This window comes from Platalea leucorodia (genome assembly GCF_965183815.1).
Source record: "Platalea leucorodia genome assembly, chromosome: 6".
Taxonomy (NCBI): domain Eukaryota; kingdom Metazoa; phylum Chordata; class Aves; order Pelecaniformes; family Threskiornithidae; genus Platalea; species Platalea leucorodia.
Window position 1 is genome coordinate 14,972,273 of NC_138828.1, and position 16,951 is coordinate 14,989,223.

The 16,951-nt window shown below is 39.4% G+C and overlaps 1 protein-coding gene across 3 annotated transcripts in view; it reads right to left on the minus strand.

Moving 5' to 3' along the window:
* The window catches only part of INPP4B (inositol polyphosphate-4-phosphatase type II B), a gene marked incomplete at both ends in the record, with an annotated part of 287,771 nt that overhangs the window by 198,254 nt on the left and 72,566 nt on the right, over window positions 1-16,951 (minus strand). For 2 of the 3 annotated variants that reach the window (XM_082316132.1, XM_082316130.1), the window contains 2 exons: window positions 1,297-1,521; window positions 12,541-12,625. In XM_082316132.1, the coding sequence (XP_082172258.1) occupies window positions 1,297-1,521; window positions 12,541-12,625 (310 nt within the window). Of the gene's footprint in view, window positions 1-1,288; window positions 1,522-12,540; window positions 12,626-16,951 lie in introns of all 3 variants that reach the window. The other variant, XM_082316131.1, reaches the window with a different exon arrangement.

A 16,951-nucleotide genomic window follows, 5' to 3' on the forward strand; every position in this document is an offset into this window, starting at 1 on the left:
TATGTTGGAAAATAGCATATGAATTCCTTTCCTCATATACCAAGGACAATAAGAACATTTTAATTGCCTCCATTGTGGAATTATGTTCTAATGCACATTTTACTGCAAAGGACAATATTTTCTTATTGCGTTAGGATAAATGAGTGAACCACAGAGCTGCAACAAGAGAAATGCAGGAAGGATAGTTAAATAACACTGAGTTGTTTACCCTCTGCAGGAAGTAATTGGATCACAACTACAGTGTCAACGAACCTTGTAGAAATTAAACAGTCTCTTGTTGACATTTATTTATTGTCTCCAGTGAGTATTATTAAGTATTTGTCAGTATTGAAGCAAGTGGTCAGATGGGAAGGGCCAAGTTGGTATATGAACTGGAATGCAAGATTTTTGTTAAAAATTCAAAATAATAATAAAAAAAACCCCACACAAAAAAACCCCACCAAAAAACCTATAGCTGTTCTTGCTCCATGAAAACTTGATGTTGCTGAATAGGTCTAGTTTCACACTGTTCTCATTACTATAGCTAATCATTCAAGTGTGTGCAAGAAAAATTAAAGCTGCAGAGCTTAGAAAGGCCTTGGTCAGTAAGAAATAACAAGTTTTGTTTTGGTTTTGTTTTTTGGGGGGGTTTTGTGGGTTTTTTGTGGGGTTTTTTGTTTGTTTTTTGTTTTTTTTTAAATGGAGATCCAACAAATTTCTGTTGAATTCTGCCACTAGCAGAGTGGCATATTGGTCTGGAACACCTTTATGAATATGCTGGATACAGACTTGATTAAGTAACTGGGCAACTGAAATACAGTGCCCAGACTCCAGTGCACCAAACATGACTCAACACAGGGCTACGTGCTTTCAAATCCCCAGAGTGCTTTTATATCACAAAGAACAAATCTGTGATACTAATTCAAGTATCACTAAAACTTTATACACTTATCAAAGTTATCAGACTATATTGTAAACAGTAGTCCATATGCTCATATAGGACACAAAAGAGGAAAACAGTATTTCTAACTAAACAATTTCTACTTCTTATGAAGAAAACAGACTAGAGAGAAAAAGTCAGAAACACAGTAATCACAAATTTGTTCCCCTGAAGGTTATCTGCATAAATCAAAATATATCAGGTAATGATATTTAAAGATAATGTTCATCCATTTAGTTCCTCTACAACTGCACTTCGTCAAGCAACAAGTTAAACAGCATTATGCACCATTTGTGACACTCTCTGTAGTGCTAGAGAGCTACAGAGAGTAGGCCATTTTTATTGTACCACTCAATAAAATGAGTATACGCACTTACTTGTAAACTGTGGCTCTCCTAGACTGTCTGCCTGGGATGAAGGGAGAAACTGCCGTGCTTCATCTGATGATCTCTCCTCTTTGATTTCCATGATCAACCTCCGGAGCTGCTGAATTTTATTCTGCAAACCTTCTGAGTTTGCCTCTCCCAGTGCCACAGCCCAAGATTCACAATCTGGCCTTGATGCAGCTTCAAGGTAAAGATCTGGTTCTCCACTCTGAAACTCTGCACTCAGAAAACATAAGCACAGTTTTTAGGGACTCTGATTCAAAAGGCAGATCATGAAAATATTGATGTCACACGCAATTAAAACCATCACACACACATTTCTTTTGATGGTCACAGAACCATGCCCCCCATCCACCTCTTGAATCCAACCCCAGTTCTTTCACACTCAGTGCGGTACTAAGTCTATCCACAGAGTGGTTCCAAAAGCAATTAGCATATTGCTAAACTAGGTGGCAGAATCAAACCGAAATGGGAAATCCTTTTTTAGCACAGATTCTGCAGCCTAACAGGTAGCTATCAGAGCTGCTAACTTGAATAAGAATTTGATTCAGCAGCAGACATGGTTCTGACAGATGGTGGGATTCACCAGAATGAATGTGTCCATCATTTATTCTATTAGAGCTCTCCTTTATGCTCAGCCTCTCATTCATCCTTGCCAGAATACTGCTCACCAACACATGCAGACAATTCAGCATGACATAGCTCCTCTGTGAAGACTCAACAGGCTGCATGTGGGAGCTTCTGACCTCATTACTATCCACATGTCATTTGCTGTTCTGCCTGAAGTCTAATTGTTTAATGATCAAATTTTCTAAGAACAAAAGAAAAAAAGGGGGGGGGGGGGGGAGGGGGAAGCTGAAGCTCCCAAGGAACCTAGGCAAGCAGCAAGGGTCAGTCATTTGATTAAGATTAGCACAGGAAGAAAAAACACCTCTTAGGCATTTAAAATTCTGCTGTATAGATGGCTTCACAGAGTCACAAATTCAATGTGACATTTAGTGCGACACACACCGAAAAGAACAAACTGGGAAAGAAAGAAAAATCAATGCTTCTTTAAAAGAAGTTACCAACTGATTTAGAAACATAAAACTCTATAAAACACCTGTGCTATTGTATTAACAAGGACTGAAGTATTTGGTTGGACGTCAAAATCATTTTGACCTAAATAAGCCATAAATCAGATTACTGGATGAAACAGAACACTTAAATGTTTTCCTACTTAGTGTGAAAATCCAAATAACATAGAAAAGTTTTTTTCAATACAAAGTGAACTTAAATTCCCTTTTACTAACTTGAGTATGTAACCTTGGGCACTTACCCACATGTTATTCTAAACCCGTTTGCACTTCATAAACTGAGCATCTGCCACCTACAATTAACTCTGCTTTTATTGTTATGGGGGGAACAAAAGATGCAAACCTCAAGTCTGGAAGCCTCTTAAAACTCTGCTGGCGCAAATCCCAGTAGAGGTGGGACAAGTTTTTTGTCTGGGTGTGGATCTAAGGAAATCTAAATGTGTGGCTGCAGCTGCTGCTAAGAATGCTGGATAAGATTTCACATACCAGTTGGACTATAGAATTCATGAGGAAAGACTGGAAAGAAGAGCAGAAAAGTGGGGGAACACCCTTCTGGCTTCACAGGTGGTTTAAGAAGCGCTAATAAGGATTCAAACTCTTGCCTCTAGCCCTGGCTCAATCAGAAAACAAGGTACTTCAGCTCTTGAGACAAGAGTATTCAAGATTTGAGGGAGCTGCAGATGTTGACTAGATCCTTGCTTACACACGAAGTATGTACTTGAGTGACCAAACCTGAACAAACTGAGCTTTGCTGTTTGTCAAAGATGGGTTCAGAGACACAGAAGTTTCAGCTGTAAGCTCGTGTGTGATCAGCTATTGCATCTCAGCCATGTAACCTTCAAAAAGACTGGTAATTAGAAGAGCTGTTAACTTTGCTGCTCCTCTGGTAAAATCTGCAACAGCACAGTGGTCTACTCCTTTCTGTCACTGACCTCAATGATTCAGAAGTTTGTTTTTATTTCATAGTATTTTGGAGCTACCAGTGGAAAAAGGAAAGGAAAAAAAATAGGCATGTAGTCAACAGCATCAAGACCAAAATTAATCAGCAGTCATTCTAATTAAAAAAAAAAAAAAAAAAAAATACAGGCATGCAAAACACCTGCTTATATCATTCAGCCTTTAAAAGTACAGACAACTTTAATAAAAGCAGTTTGGATATCCAAGATACCTTAGCTAAGGAAAGACTGTCAAACGAGCCAACACTTAACAAACAAAATATATCAAGGTGTTCTTTTCTCTTTGCTCTTTATTTTTAAATGTAAATAGGAACAGTGATCTTGTCTTGAAATATCCTACCACTAGCTAGATAAAAAACATCTGCTTTGGGAGGAAATCAATGTTTTGCAATTGAAATCATGCTATTTATGTTTACCTCTTAGCTGTGGAAAGCAGACTGCCAAGCACAAAAGGCATACTGAATCACCCTTAATATGCATGGAACCAGAAATGGATAGTGAAATGCAGCAGGAGTGGGCATAATACACTGTATTCTGATCTAACAGGTGCCAGTTTTGAGATCTGGAAATTCATTCTAAACTATCACTTCAAAACACTACAGTCTGCTATATTTAGATCTTTGGAGTACTCTGACAGCTAAGTTAAATTCTGAAAAGCATATGAAAATACCTGAAAAATATGATGATGAAAAATATTCATCACTGCAAATGTCGAAAGTTTTATTCTGCAGATCCAACTGTTGGTAAGTTACATATTTTCCACACTGTTTCAATGCATGTAGTGTTTATGTACAACAAGCTCACATACTAGAAGAAACACAAACAACATCCAAAATGCACATTGGCATGCACCAACTGACACACTGCAACAGACATTGACATGTCTGTTGCAATAAAGGAGCACACAGGTGCATAAAGATCATCATCTCTTTGCTCTTCTCTCCCAGATTGTTATGTTGACTATTATTTTAAATTAGCTGCATACAGTAAACCCTAACAAGCTCAGACACTTAATTCCAAGTTTCAGTAGGGAGACGAAACTTAGCTGCAATGAGTCTTTCTGAAAATAAAACTAACAGACCCACAAATGTTATGAAGGCCTCGAATGAATGGCAGACATACCGGCAGAATTATATTTGTATTGAAACATCCTAAAAGCAGGAGTATTTCATGAGTGGACAAAAGTACTTTATACCTTACAATTAAGGAGTTACTGTAGACAATACAAGTACACAAGCATCCTTTGTTTTGCCATTATTGCTGACATGAGTTATCATGAGTTAGTTTTGGAAAAAAAGCCCGACCTTTTGAGAACATTTACTGACTTCAACAAGACCAGTTCTTTATGTGATATGCATTTGTAGTTTTACTGTTATATATAATAATTATGATATAATTTTTGAATAAGAGGACATGTAAGATTTAAGAACATACAATACTAAGAACATTTTCTCTCTACTTGGGAATCTGCAATAGCAGAACAGTAATTTTCATCACAGTGCTGGACATCCCCAGTGGTGGTTCAAGTTCAGGGAATAAACCCAGGGAATACATTCACACAGTTAAACACAATGGTTTTCTTTGCAAAACAAGCATGCAACTTACTAGCCCTAAATTCAAAGCAAAATGGTATATAGTTCTGTCTTTACCTCTTTTTCTTCTCGAACTAAAGAAGGTCTACATAGCTACAAGAACAAACATAGGACCTTTTGATAGCTTGCATAAATTCAAAAAACAGAAAGAGAAAAGATTCTGAGATATTGGGATATTGACATAACATACAGTTACCCGATAGTGTTTGTCCTGACAATAGATTTGTATATATCTAATTGAAAACACTATCTAAATCAACATTGCAAAGCTTTGTCCTCAGCTTTTCCCAAGATAGCTCATTTGTTTCCTAGAACCTAGCAGAGTGCTTAAAAGCAAGAGTACTGCTACTATACTACTTACGTCACTGCAAGAGCAAATCTAAAAATGTGTGAAGTCAGACATACTCTTTATATTTGCCATTAAACACTACACTGCGATTGCAATAAATAACCAGCTATCAAAACGTTTCTTCTCATTTCTCTACACCGTTAGTTCAGTTTTGAACTGTCCAGTTGAAAATAAATTAATGGTCACAGCTACTAGCCTCAGGAGGGGAACAAAGAAGAAAAAAAAAAAAAAGAAAAAAAAAGAAAAAAGGCCAACTATTACTATTCTAATGCATGAAGTGGTCTCTGAATGTTAGCCCTGACACTTGGATAACGCAACTGGCACTTGGCTAATGCTGCAAAAGCAAGCTAACACCAAGGCACCTGTGGGAACAGATTCTGTAGCAGAGCATTCTGTGTTTGCTCTACAGCAGGTGGATGTAGCACTTGGGACTATACAAACTCAGATCCACTTGGCCAGTAGCATTGCTATACACACATTTTGAAGGAAAGTTTTGTAGTCTAGAAACTGCCCAGCTTCCACGGTGTGTAACTGTGTTCAAAGACTTGACCTCCCATCCCTTGACACACAAACTGGGCAGAAGTAGAGACATCGCTTACACTGACATTACAGAAAGCTAATGTGGTCCAGTGGCTATACTGCTTCAGGCACCTTCTTAAGTGGAGCTGCCTCACCAGGAGGTGCTTAGCAGCCCTTCCAGCAGCTTGCCCATCTTGCTGCTCTTCCTTATTTCAGTATCAGAGACTCAACTGGAGGCAAGAGCTGAGGAAGCAGAGAGTGGAAAGCAAACATCTCTGTTCATAGAGCCTTTTCTGATCACAACTCTGTTCACCAACAACTCCGTTACTGAAGTGTGATCTCAGCAAGACTTTGTCCCACAGAAGCCAGCATAGAAAGTTATGGTCCCACAAGATTTCTGCAGCTCAAATAAAGAATTCAACCCCCCTGCTCAAACAGAACTGCTGTGGAATCAGGAAATAGCACAAAGAGAAGCTGAGATATCCCCAGTGGCACTGGAAAGCCTTTTCTACTCTAACCCAACTGTCTAAAGTCAGAAGCATATTTTGGTGTTACTTCCATCATCCTCAAATAACTTTTTTTTGTTCCCGTTGTTTTGTAATAATACTTAAATTTCCCAAGTTTTTCAGTTTAACAGTAGCAATTGCCTCTCTTCTCTGCAGATACTTTGATATTTCAGTTGTTTTAAAAATGAAAACAAATTTCATGTTCAAATTGTCATAATGATGTCCCTCAATTTTTAAAGTGTACTTGATTGTAACTTTAATCATAATCTCTTACACAGAAACCTGGGTTTCTGTGAAGTCAGAAATAATTAACTGAGTCGGCAAGAGAAGTGTAGGCAGTTATTAGAGTTGACCCTTGCCTTTCAAAAGACTGCAGTTTAATGGAAAGGTTTTTAAAATACAAAATAATAAACCAAACACATTTCCAAGGGTAGGGGGAAAACACTTTGGTTTTAAAGCTTTTTCATTTGTTATTAATTTTCATTTTTTCTTAAGAAGGCTTTATTGTTCTATTTTACTAAACATGTAAAAGTGTCAGGAAGACTGATACTCTATGGCTTGCTTTATTTTCATTAATGAGAGTTATAAGCATAAAATCATGTTGAACAGGGTAAAAAAAGAAATTACTGGCAGGATTTAAATAAAAAAAAAAAAAGGTACAAAGCGCATGGTCAATGTCCAGGATGACAGCCTCTCCTTTTCTAGAGGATCACTATCTTTCCTTCTATGCCAATATGCAAAGTACGAGAGTTCAAAAAGGTTAAAGGTTGTCTCTCTCTTTTCACACACACTAGCAAAAGGTAATTCTCAGTTGCTACCTCAGCAGTGGAAAATGGTTGAGAATATCAATGAGCCACTGCCACTCTAAAATACAAAGCACCATCACAGCTAACTACCATATGCTGTAACAAAAGTAGAATGGAATCTTTGATACGTAAATTATATCTGCAGGATATTTCTAATACAGACATCAGAGGCTTTTAATTCACAAAGCTGACTGAATTCTATATGCTGATGCATTTCATGTTCAAATTAGTAGTGATGAAATCATCCCATGGTTACTCATGATGCTATGTTAATCTTCCTTTGGAAGTTCAATTTTCAATCAAAGATAAAGAATTTAATTAAAAACTTTATCTTCGGTGTTGTTTTTTTTTATTTTGCCATGCTGGAATAAACTTATATAAGTTACCACTGTAATCTACATTTAAGTCCCCACAGAAGCTCACAAAGAGCCTGAGGTATTTGAAATTAATATAGCATGAGACCCCAGGCTGACTACTGCAGTATAATACTTCGTTTCTTTTAATACCTGCAGGCTTCCACACATGCCACATGGCTTCTCCCCTTTCATTAAATAAATACCACACCTATGCTGGAAGCAAGGCAGACCACACAAATATTTAAATACCATAATGGTATCTCAAGATCACTGAACAGAAATACTGCAGAATTCACTGAAAGTACTAAGTGTGGCCTTTGCAAAGCAGTAGACTGCTTTTGCTGAAAGGAAGTGTACCACATTACTGGCTGGACTATCAGTCTACCTTAAAAAAGGCAGGATTCGGAGATCTTGATTCTCAGCCTAGGTCCGCAACCTTAGCATACGCCTCAGTTACTCCATCTCTAAAACAGGGAGTGATACTGACCTGCCTTTCCAAGCCACCACTATTGAAGGAAACAAAAAGCTCCAAGTTAAGTGGCTTACATACTACAAATGGCAAAAGGGAATGCTTGCCATCTTAAGGATATTCCTATACGCAGGCCTCTTTTCTGCCTGATACACTGCAATATGTTTTAGATGGCTGTGGCATTGCATCAAAAGCTCTGTCTTCTTCCTCTGTTCCCTCCCTTCCTCCTCACACCTCGCCAGCCCTACCTGGATGCTAGATCTCTTACCTCTCTAGTTCTCACTAAGTGACCACACACAGTAATGCAATTAATACAGTCTTAAAGGAATCTCTTATCCTGAAAAACAGAAGAGACTTACAGATCAAGAGAAGGCAGTCCTTGAATGCTGTCTCTCACATCTCATTTCACTTCACTGTGCCTGTATCTCTTGGGTTTATTCCCAATTTTGTGTTGGACAACATCACATGGAGGAAAGGAGGCAGAGTTCTTTGCTCTCACCTACATGAGGCTCTATACAACGGTGGTCAACTTCAGATTGCTCTTGGGCCAGGTTCAAACATCTAGCCACACAGCTCTAATTGCCCTATTCCAGAGAAGCATAACAGGCACCAAAAACTACCAACATGAACACAACTTCTTGCTCCTGGTTGCCTATCTTTTTGCATCTTCTGCTTAAACACATCTGGAAGTGGACAAAAAGAAAAACACCTGACACAAATTAACCATGGTGTGTTGACCCTGGCCAGCTGCGAGCCACCGGCCCAGCCACTCACTCATTCCCCCTCCTCAACAGGGTTGAGGGAGAAAAGCAGCAGCAGGTCACGAGTCGAGATAAAGACAGGGAGATCACCTACCAATTACTGTCATGGGCAAAACAGACTCATTTTATGGGAAAAATAATTTAATTTGTTGCAAATGAAAAGACTAGGGAGAAACAAAGACCTTTCCCTCCCTCCACTCCCACCCTTTTTCCCAGGCTCAACTTCACTCCCAACTCCTTCACCTTCCCCACACCCTGAGCGGCATGGAGGTTTGAGGGCTGGGGTGGTGATGGTCAGTCCACAACAGCTCTTCTCTGCTGTTCCTTCCTCCTCACACTTTACCCCTGGCTGCAGGACGGTCTCTCCACAGGCTGCAGGGAAATACCTGCTCCACCGGGGCCTCTCCAGGAGCTGCAGGGGAATCTCTGCTCGGGCGCCTGGAGCACCCCCTCCCCTCCATCTGCTCTCACGCTGGTGCTCACAGGGCTGTTCCTCACGCTTTTTTCCCCTCGCCCCTCACTGCCGAGCAGTGTTTTACCCTGGCTGAAACACGCTTTCCCCGAGGCGCAGCCAGCAGGGCTGAGGGGCTGAGCCCCGCGCCGCGCTGCCTCCCTTGGAGCCGGTTGGAACCGGCTGAGCCCGGCACAGGGCAGCCCCGGCCGCTCCTCACAGAGGCCGCCCTGCGGCCCCCACTGCCAGCGCCTGGGCACGTAAACCCTGCAGAGTGGCCACCTTTAACAGGGTTTCCAAGGTCCAGCAGAGACAGAGCTATTCTCTAAACAGCTATGGTGACATATTTCTGTGTCTGGCGAAGCTACAGTGCCCACCTGTATTGTACAAGGTGCAAGTTCAGATGGCATGAACATGGTGGTTATTCCTGAGGAGAATCCAAGGGAAGGCAGTTAACATTGCACTGCTCAAACATTTCAGCGCACAGCAGCAGTTTCCAGGTTTAAGATCTTTTTGGACAAAAGGGTTGAAATGCTCTCCTTATCACACCTCCCGGGATTTCAGGAATGAGTCGCACTCGGGTGAACTCGTGCCACATTCAATCAGACCCATCTCACACCAGTGTCTGATCTGTTCTGCTAATAGCAACTAGTTCACGTTAGGAGGGCATGCGGGCAACCAGCCACATACAGAACGACAGTTCACCTAACAAATCCTTCTGCCTCTTTTCATGGTCCGCTTAGAAAGCTTTCGAGCTAGGCTGCTTTGGGAGCACTACACGTGAAGCACTGACAGGATTCTCTGCCGCGACTGCCTGACCTCTTCTGTGCTCCCCTTGTGTTTCAGTGCCCACACCACCCCGAGGCGACAATCGGCTCCGCAATATCACTAAATGTTGCATGAAAACATCCTTATTTTTCCCTCCACATTTACTCCACTGCCCTTTATTACATTCTCTTCTTAGATACTCCAGTTAGTCTCTGTTTCTCACTCTTATTCCTGTCTCCTAGGATTCAGCCCACCACCTAGAGAAAGATGGAGACAATCAGCCAAAAACTCACTCCAACCCCCCACCGACGGTCCCAAGTTTAACCCCCAGCTGATTTTCTTCACCTTGCAGCCTGCAAGATGAAGAAAATGTCCCTTCCCAGCCACACCACAAGTTAGATCTCACAGATCAACTCCGCCTCCTTCCTTGGAGCTTCTGCTGTGCTCTGGCACAGCTCTCCTCCGTCTGTTCCACAAGGAATTTGACATTGTGAGCAGGTATGTCCTCCTACCCGGCTTCCACCTGAATCCTTTAAAGCCCCAGATACACATTTTAGAGCTTTTGTTTGGCTCCCAAAGGCCAATGGATATATTCTTGTGACAATACAGGTAGGTTTTCATGATCAAAGCCCCCACTGACGAAGATATCTTTTCTTAGTTCCTGAGTTTTGCTTTTCTCCCTCCTTTTTTCGCCTTCCGAATTTTGTTCTCTCCTACAGTGCATGGATTATTATCTCATTTCTTCTGGTATTTTATCCTCACTCACTACACAGTATATCGTCTTCATTTGTCTTCAGTTTTGTTCTAATACCTCATAACAGTCTGGCTTTCTTTTTCTTTTCCCATCCAACAAATCATCAGCCAGGCTGTTGTCCTTGTTCTCTGGCATAGGAAAATTGCCAAGTTTGAAATCCATTTCTCCTCTACCTGTCTGTCTCTTCCTCTGTCTTCCATTGTATTCCTCCGGTCGCGCCCCAGGCACTCATCGTCATCCGTTAGCTCTGTATACCTAGAGTTTTGTGTACTGTTTCCTCTTTTCTACTTTACTATGTTTTTAGAGCTGGGTCAGAATGCCACCCTTACCTCTAACCACACTACTGACCTTCAAACTTGGTTTTAGAAAGTCTGTCTCTCAGGTAGCAATTTCTGTTCCTAACTATGCAAGTATATTTCTTCCTCCCCACATGCTCACAGTCACTTTTTCTCCATAGGCAGCCTGAAGTGCTTACTCAGTACTCATTTTTGTCTACCTACCCAGCTTTTGGACTTAAAACCTTCCAGTCTCACTGCCACAGAAACTGTCCTGTTTGCAGGCTTCAAAGCTAATTGAAAGAGTCCTGTCAGCAATTACAACTGTATTCTTGGTTCAGATCAGTTCAGCAGCACTATGTTCAAGCACTGAAGAAGTGCCAGAAGGGAACTGACATGACGGTATTTATACTCAAACTGTAACATCACCACCTCATAAAGCTGATTATTCCAATCAATGAATTGGACTCAATAAGGGCATAATTAGAAAAGTTGCAATTTGAGAGTCAATGGTAATTAATCAGCTGTTATCGTTAGGCAAAGCGATGCTTCCAAATCCAGAAAAAGAATTCCTTCTTGATACAGTGCTTCAACATCAGGCACAAGACATAAGATTTAATTCCACTACTAAGGATGCAGGATTTGAGCTATTCCCCAGAATGCTGCCTAGAAAAGGATCAAACCCACAATGAATATATTTTAAGTCACTGCCTTCTCAAATGTGACCAAACACTAAGAATCACTTCAGCAGGTGAGGACAAAAGTTAGCATAATTAACACAACATTTTCCTTGAAGTGGACTGGAGATTTTGCTGAGTATAAAAAAAGAAGGTAGCAACTTCTACTAAATGTAAAGCTGGCCATCAAGCCCACAAATGCAGCACAACCTTTTTTGCCCTGTAGCTAGTTTTACTAGCCTACCAAAACTGCTCTTAGATCATTACAGCTAACACAAAACAGCAAACTGATCTAAGGACTTCAAAACTCTGCAGTGGTATCAGAAAGAACCCATGTCATAAAAAATTCCTAATACAAAGGCTATTTGAGTTGTTCCTGCAGAGGAAATTTTACATCAGCATTTTCTCCAAATAAAATCTTGCCACTAAAATAATAATTCTGATTTCTATGAAATAACTTATTTTTTTCCTACTGTTTTTAACAATTTTAGTAATGAAGAGTTGATAGAAGGTGAGAAAAAACAGGAAAGCTCTCATTTAATAGGGAGGTTGGCAATGATTAATCATTCAAGAATAAGATGAACTGGCTATGCATCAACATAAAATCCATATTGTACATAATACCTAACAAAACAGAACCTCAAAGTTCCGTTTATTATCAGAGGAAGAAGATGACATAGACTTCCACTTGATTTTAAAAAAAGTAAAACAATAGCTTTTAGGATTTTCTTTTTAGGCATGAATTCAGAGACGTGCAGTATTTAGATGTAGGCATCTAACAGACAACAAGATATATTTTAGCTAGGTTTTTAGCAAAGTTTCAATGCCTGGGTGGTTGGGTTTGGGGTTTTTTTTTTTGTCATTTTTGTTGCCAGAAATAAAAAATTCACACTGAAAATATTGAGCTACGTCTTACTTACTGAGAACTATTGAAACATTTGTTTTACTCTTGAACTCCACAATCCAGCAGCGCTCCAGGATTACCACTTCAGAGGCTTCAGAACTCTGTAAGACATAAAGATGACAAAACGTTAGGATTTGGAACCTGACTGGGAAGTCCTTCTGTTGGGCTGTTCACAGCCAACGCAACATGTAGCTAGAAAGACAACAAAGCATAATAGTCACTAGACAGATAGATACAGGCATTCTTTAATTACTGATCTGTGCCATCCCACTTCAGCTCAATAAGCTATAATGGGAATAAACTGTTAGAAAAGACCACACAGGAAACTAAGAAAAAAGGAACTCAGTAGTTGGGGTTTTTTTTCTATGTTGTAGGTATTCAAAAGTTTAAGTGCCACCTCATTCCTAAGCAAATCAGGCAAGCCCAGCTCATTCCAACTTCCATATTTACTAATAAGGCTGACTCAAGTGTCGGATTCTATTCAAAGAGTAGGATACTTTCAAGTGAACAAAATAGCATGCAATCTTACAGTAGGCATCTCTCTTCAATTTTCATTTAAAAGGGATTTCTTTATCATCACTTGAAACTTTGAATGTTGTCTCTGGCTATGCAATTCAGATGACATTAAGTGATATGGACCTATTGCAGAGTGCAATATGATACAAATTACCACTATCATTTTTTTGTGAATGCGCTGCAAAGGAGATGCAGACTCTTCTTCTAGTTTAGTAAGTGTGACTCATTTTTCAGAAGAGTGAAGCTATCAATCACTCCCTCAGAATTTATCTTTTTTCCCTTAAAACTGTTATTATCCATTTTTTATCCCTAACACCTGGTAACAAATAACCCTTAGAACATGCACTCATACACTTCCTCATTGCAAGTTCCCAACATGAATGTTGCAGAGCTCATTCTCTACTTCAGTGATAATCTGCAGGGATTAATGTAAATTCTTAGTTTAACGTTCCTTCCTCAGGTACTTCTTTATTCCAAGTGATCCTAAAGATGAAAAATTTTTCATATTGTAGACCAATTTTACCAAAAGCCTGAACTTTAGTTCCACATATTTGACACTTAATGAATGACTTCATAAAAAAGTTCATATTTATAACACCTGCCTAATATACACAAGTTTTCTTGTCTGCCTCTTTCTCTGCATTTATACTGTGTTATTTGGCCTGCCAGAATCAGGCTCAAACTTTCTGCCAACTTTCATGTTCATTTTTAAATGGATGGCTTGATCCTGCATTTTCTCACAGAACAATCCTTTACTTACCTAGTAATACCATTGTCTTTCATGGCAAAAAAGTGAAAATTTAATACAGTAAGACTGTAAGACTACAGTAAGACTGATGAGTAAGAAACACGTAACATTTCAGAAAGTCTAAGAAGGATCTCCTTGAGAAAGTCTATGTTTATTACCTCCCTCCCACCTTTTACCACTTATTGAATGAATACTCCAAAACCAAGTTATCAAAGCACACATCAACATCCAAAGGTGACAAAAGGTTAAAATAAAACAGAGGTGTGGGGAAAAAAGCACATGATGTTATATTGAAATATGCCAGAAATCAAGAGACAAGGTTTAATAGACTAAGGAAAAGCAATCAGACTTATCTAGAAACCACTTGTACTTTGACTTCTTTGAAATATTCGGGCTGGGCTGGTCTAAAAGGCATGTATTGGCCTGTAGACTGAAAAACAGCTAATTGATTGTTTAAACAAAGAAAAAAGGGAGATAGTGGTGAAACAGTGCAGTGAGTTTGGGGAGAAATAAAAGTGCTACCTTGGAAACTTTTTTATTTATAGAATCCAGCAAGTCAAGCATACGTGGCAACCCAGAGGTGATTCTCCGGTGCTATCGAGTGAGGCATTCTTTGAGGTACTACCAGGGAAAGTAAAAATACAAGAAGTCTTTATGAGAAACAGCTGAAGTCAGCTTGGGAAAATAGGCAATAATAGTTCAAAAAACAAACAGCAGGCTAATTAGGGAGAGTTCTCCACTGCAATGATGCTGGTAACTATTTTAATTCTTTAGATTTTGAAGCAAGGTATCAACACCGATACAGTCTCCCAGATAATCCTCACCTGAGAAGTGGATAATGCAGCCTGATTCCTTCAAGAGCTGGCAATCTTTCAGAAGAGAGATGATCAAAAGAAGGGGTTTATTTCAGAAGTTAACAAAGGTCTGAGACAATTTAACACTCAGCTGTGAGTACATGAAAGACTCCTATCCAGTCTCCGTCCAAAAAATAGTCAATCAACTCAAACAGCTTTTCCCCTTTTCATCCCTATTGAAAATGGTTCCTCTGCTGATATTCATGCCCTGGAGATGAAACATGCAAACGTGACAACGCCCTAGACTTAACATTTCCTCCAAAACATACACCTGCAGTAAGTGGAGGCCTGTCAGTACACAAAGAGAAGCAGCTCCCTGTTGCATGGCTTTCAGACACCTCAGGTATTCGGAAAGGCCAGGAACAAAGAATCCCTGCTTCCACGTAGTTTGCTACAGTTGCGAAGACTTAAAGGCTTGATGTTTGGATTTGTATATGAAAGGCATATGTATAACGCAAACAAACTGGCAAGTGGTTAGCAAAAAATAACTATCAAATAACTAACAAGAATTTGTATTAGTAAGGTTTGTCTCACAATGCAGTTGACATAAAACAGGAACTACAGACACAAGAGAGGACGGTTCAGAGTATTTCAAGCTTTCTCCATTTTAACACAGCAGATGCTGCAGCGCAAGAGCCTCTTTAGACACAAGTTACTCCACCCCTCTACACCAGTGGAAGCTGGAATGAAAAAATGCTGCAACTGCAAATGAATCTGAATGTTTTTCCAAGATACACAATCAAGTACAGTAATCAGAGGATATGCATTTACTTTTTTTGTATGTGAGAGGGAACAAGAAGGGAAACAAGAAAAAAAAAGATGAAAGAGCATAAGGCTGCCAGAAAAGAAAGTACATGTTGCTGCAAAACATCTCCCACATCTTGACACAAAACTGAAGAAAAAAAGACCTTCAGAATTACTATTATTGCAGACTTTTCATCATTTAGATGAGCTATGCTCTGTCTGTCACACAAAAAGCTAACAAGAAATTTATTTACAAATGAAACGACAAAATTGTAATCAAGGGGACCATTATGCGTATCTGATAGAGATCAGCTTTGGTTTTCAGTATCTGAAGAGATCCAAAATTTCTCTCTTACTTTAAGTGCATAATATGAGCTTATTTGGACTAGCTATTATTTTATTTTTCTAGCTTTGATTTTAATAAAAGGGTTAGTTCTAATGATCTAGTTTTTATGCACGGCAAATAGGATCAAAATCAGATCTGCAGTAATGTGTTACAATCCAATATATTGGGTTTATTTCTTCATAACATTGGTAATTTTGGATAATTGCTATGAAAAACTTACTGGATCAATCTGAATGCCAAACAGCAACTAGGCCTTGAACTATTACATCTTTCTTAAAATACTGACCAAGTTTACAGGCACCCTGCCACCCCCCAGATCAGGAAATTGGTTTAAAACACTGATTTGAGGAGGAAATTAAATGATTCATAAATCTAACTTAAATATCCTAGTAAAACTGCTAAAGACAAAAGTGTCCAAAACCTAGAATTAGCAGAAACCCTTTCAATTCACTTTGCCAAATGATTGGCTGAGCTTTGCTATCAGTATGCTGTTGTAAATCCAAAGTACTACCGTCCTACTAAATCCACTGCTGTCTACTGTAACTGTCAAGAGTTTCAAATCAGAGTAGTGAAGACATCCCTGTTTCTGTGGAGTCCGTGCCTAAAACTGAAATAAGAGATAGTCATACCAAAACACATGAGCAGGTGTCTGCTAACTGCATATTCATACCTACATAACTGTACACAACTTCTTTTAATGTAAAGGAAGCTTAATGATATTAAACTGGGAACCATCATTCAAGTACCTAGCTCCAGATTCATAAGCCATCTGAAGTATACATTGCATAGAGAAGTTTTCTGATAGAGTAAAATACAGCATTTTTGCAGTTAGAAAGCATAAAAAACAAAAACACATTCTACAGCAGTGAGGGAAGCACACAGCCTTTGAAATTACATTGGTACATTTTCTCAGTTGTTTCTAACTATTTGCACCAAATTTGTAACTTACATTGTAACTGAATTTGTAACTACGTTATTGCAGACTCCAGCCTGCCGTTTTTCTTTGGACTGGGGAGAAAAAAAAAAAAAAGCTTTCAAAAAAATGAAAGCACTGAGAAACTTTTAAAACTGTCAGACAGAGTGGCATGTTTGAGCTATTTTTGCATTCCTGTAGATCTGACTTGATGTACCATTGGGGGTGTGTGTGTGTGTGTGTGTGTCATTATGAGAGGCTTTTACAATAGGAGATTTGTTGCTGTAGGGAGGGGAAAAAAAAAAA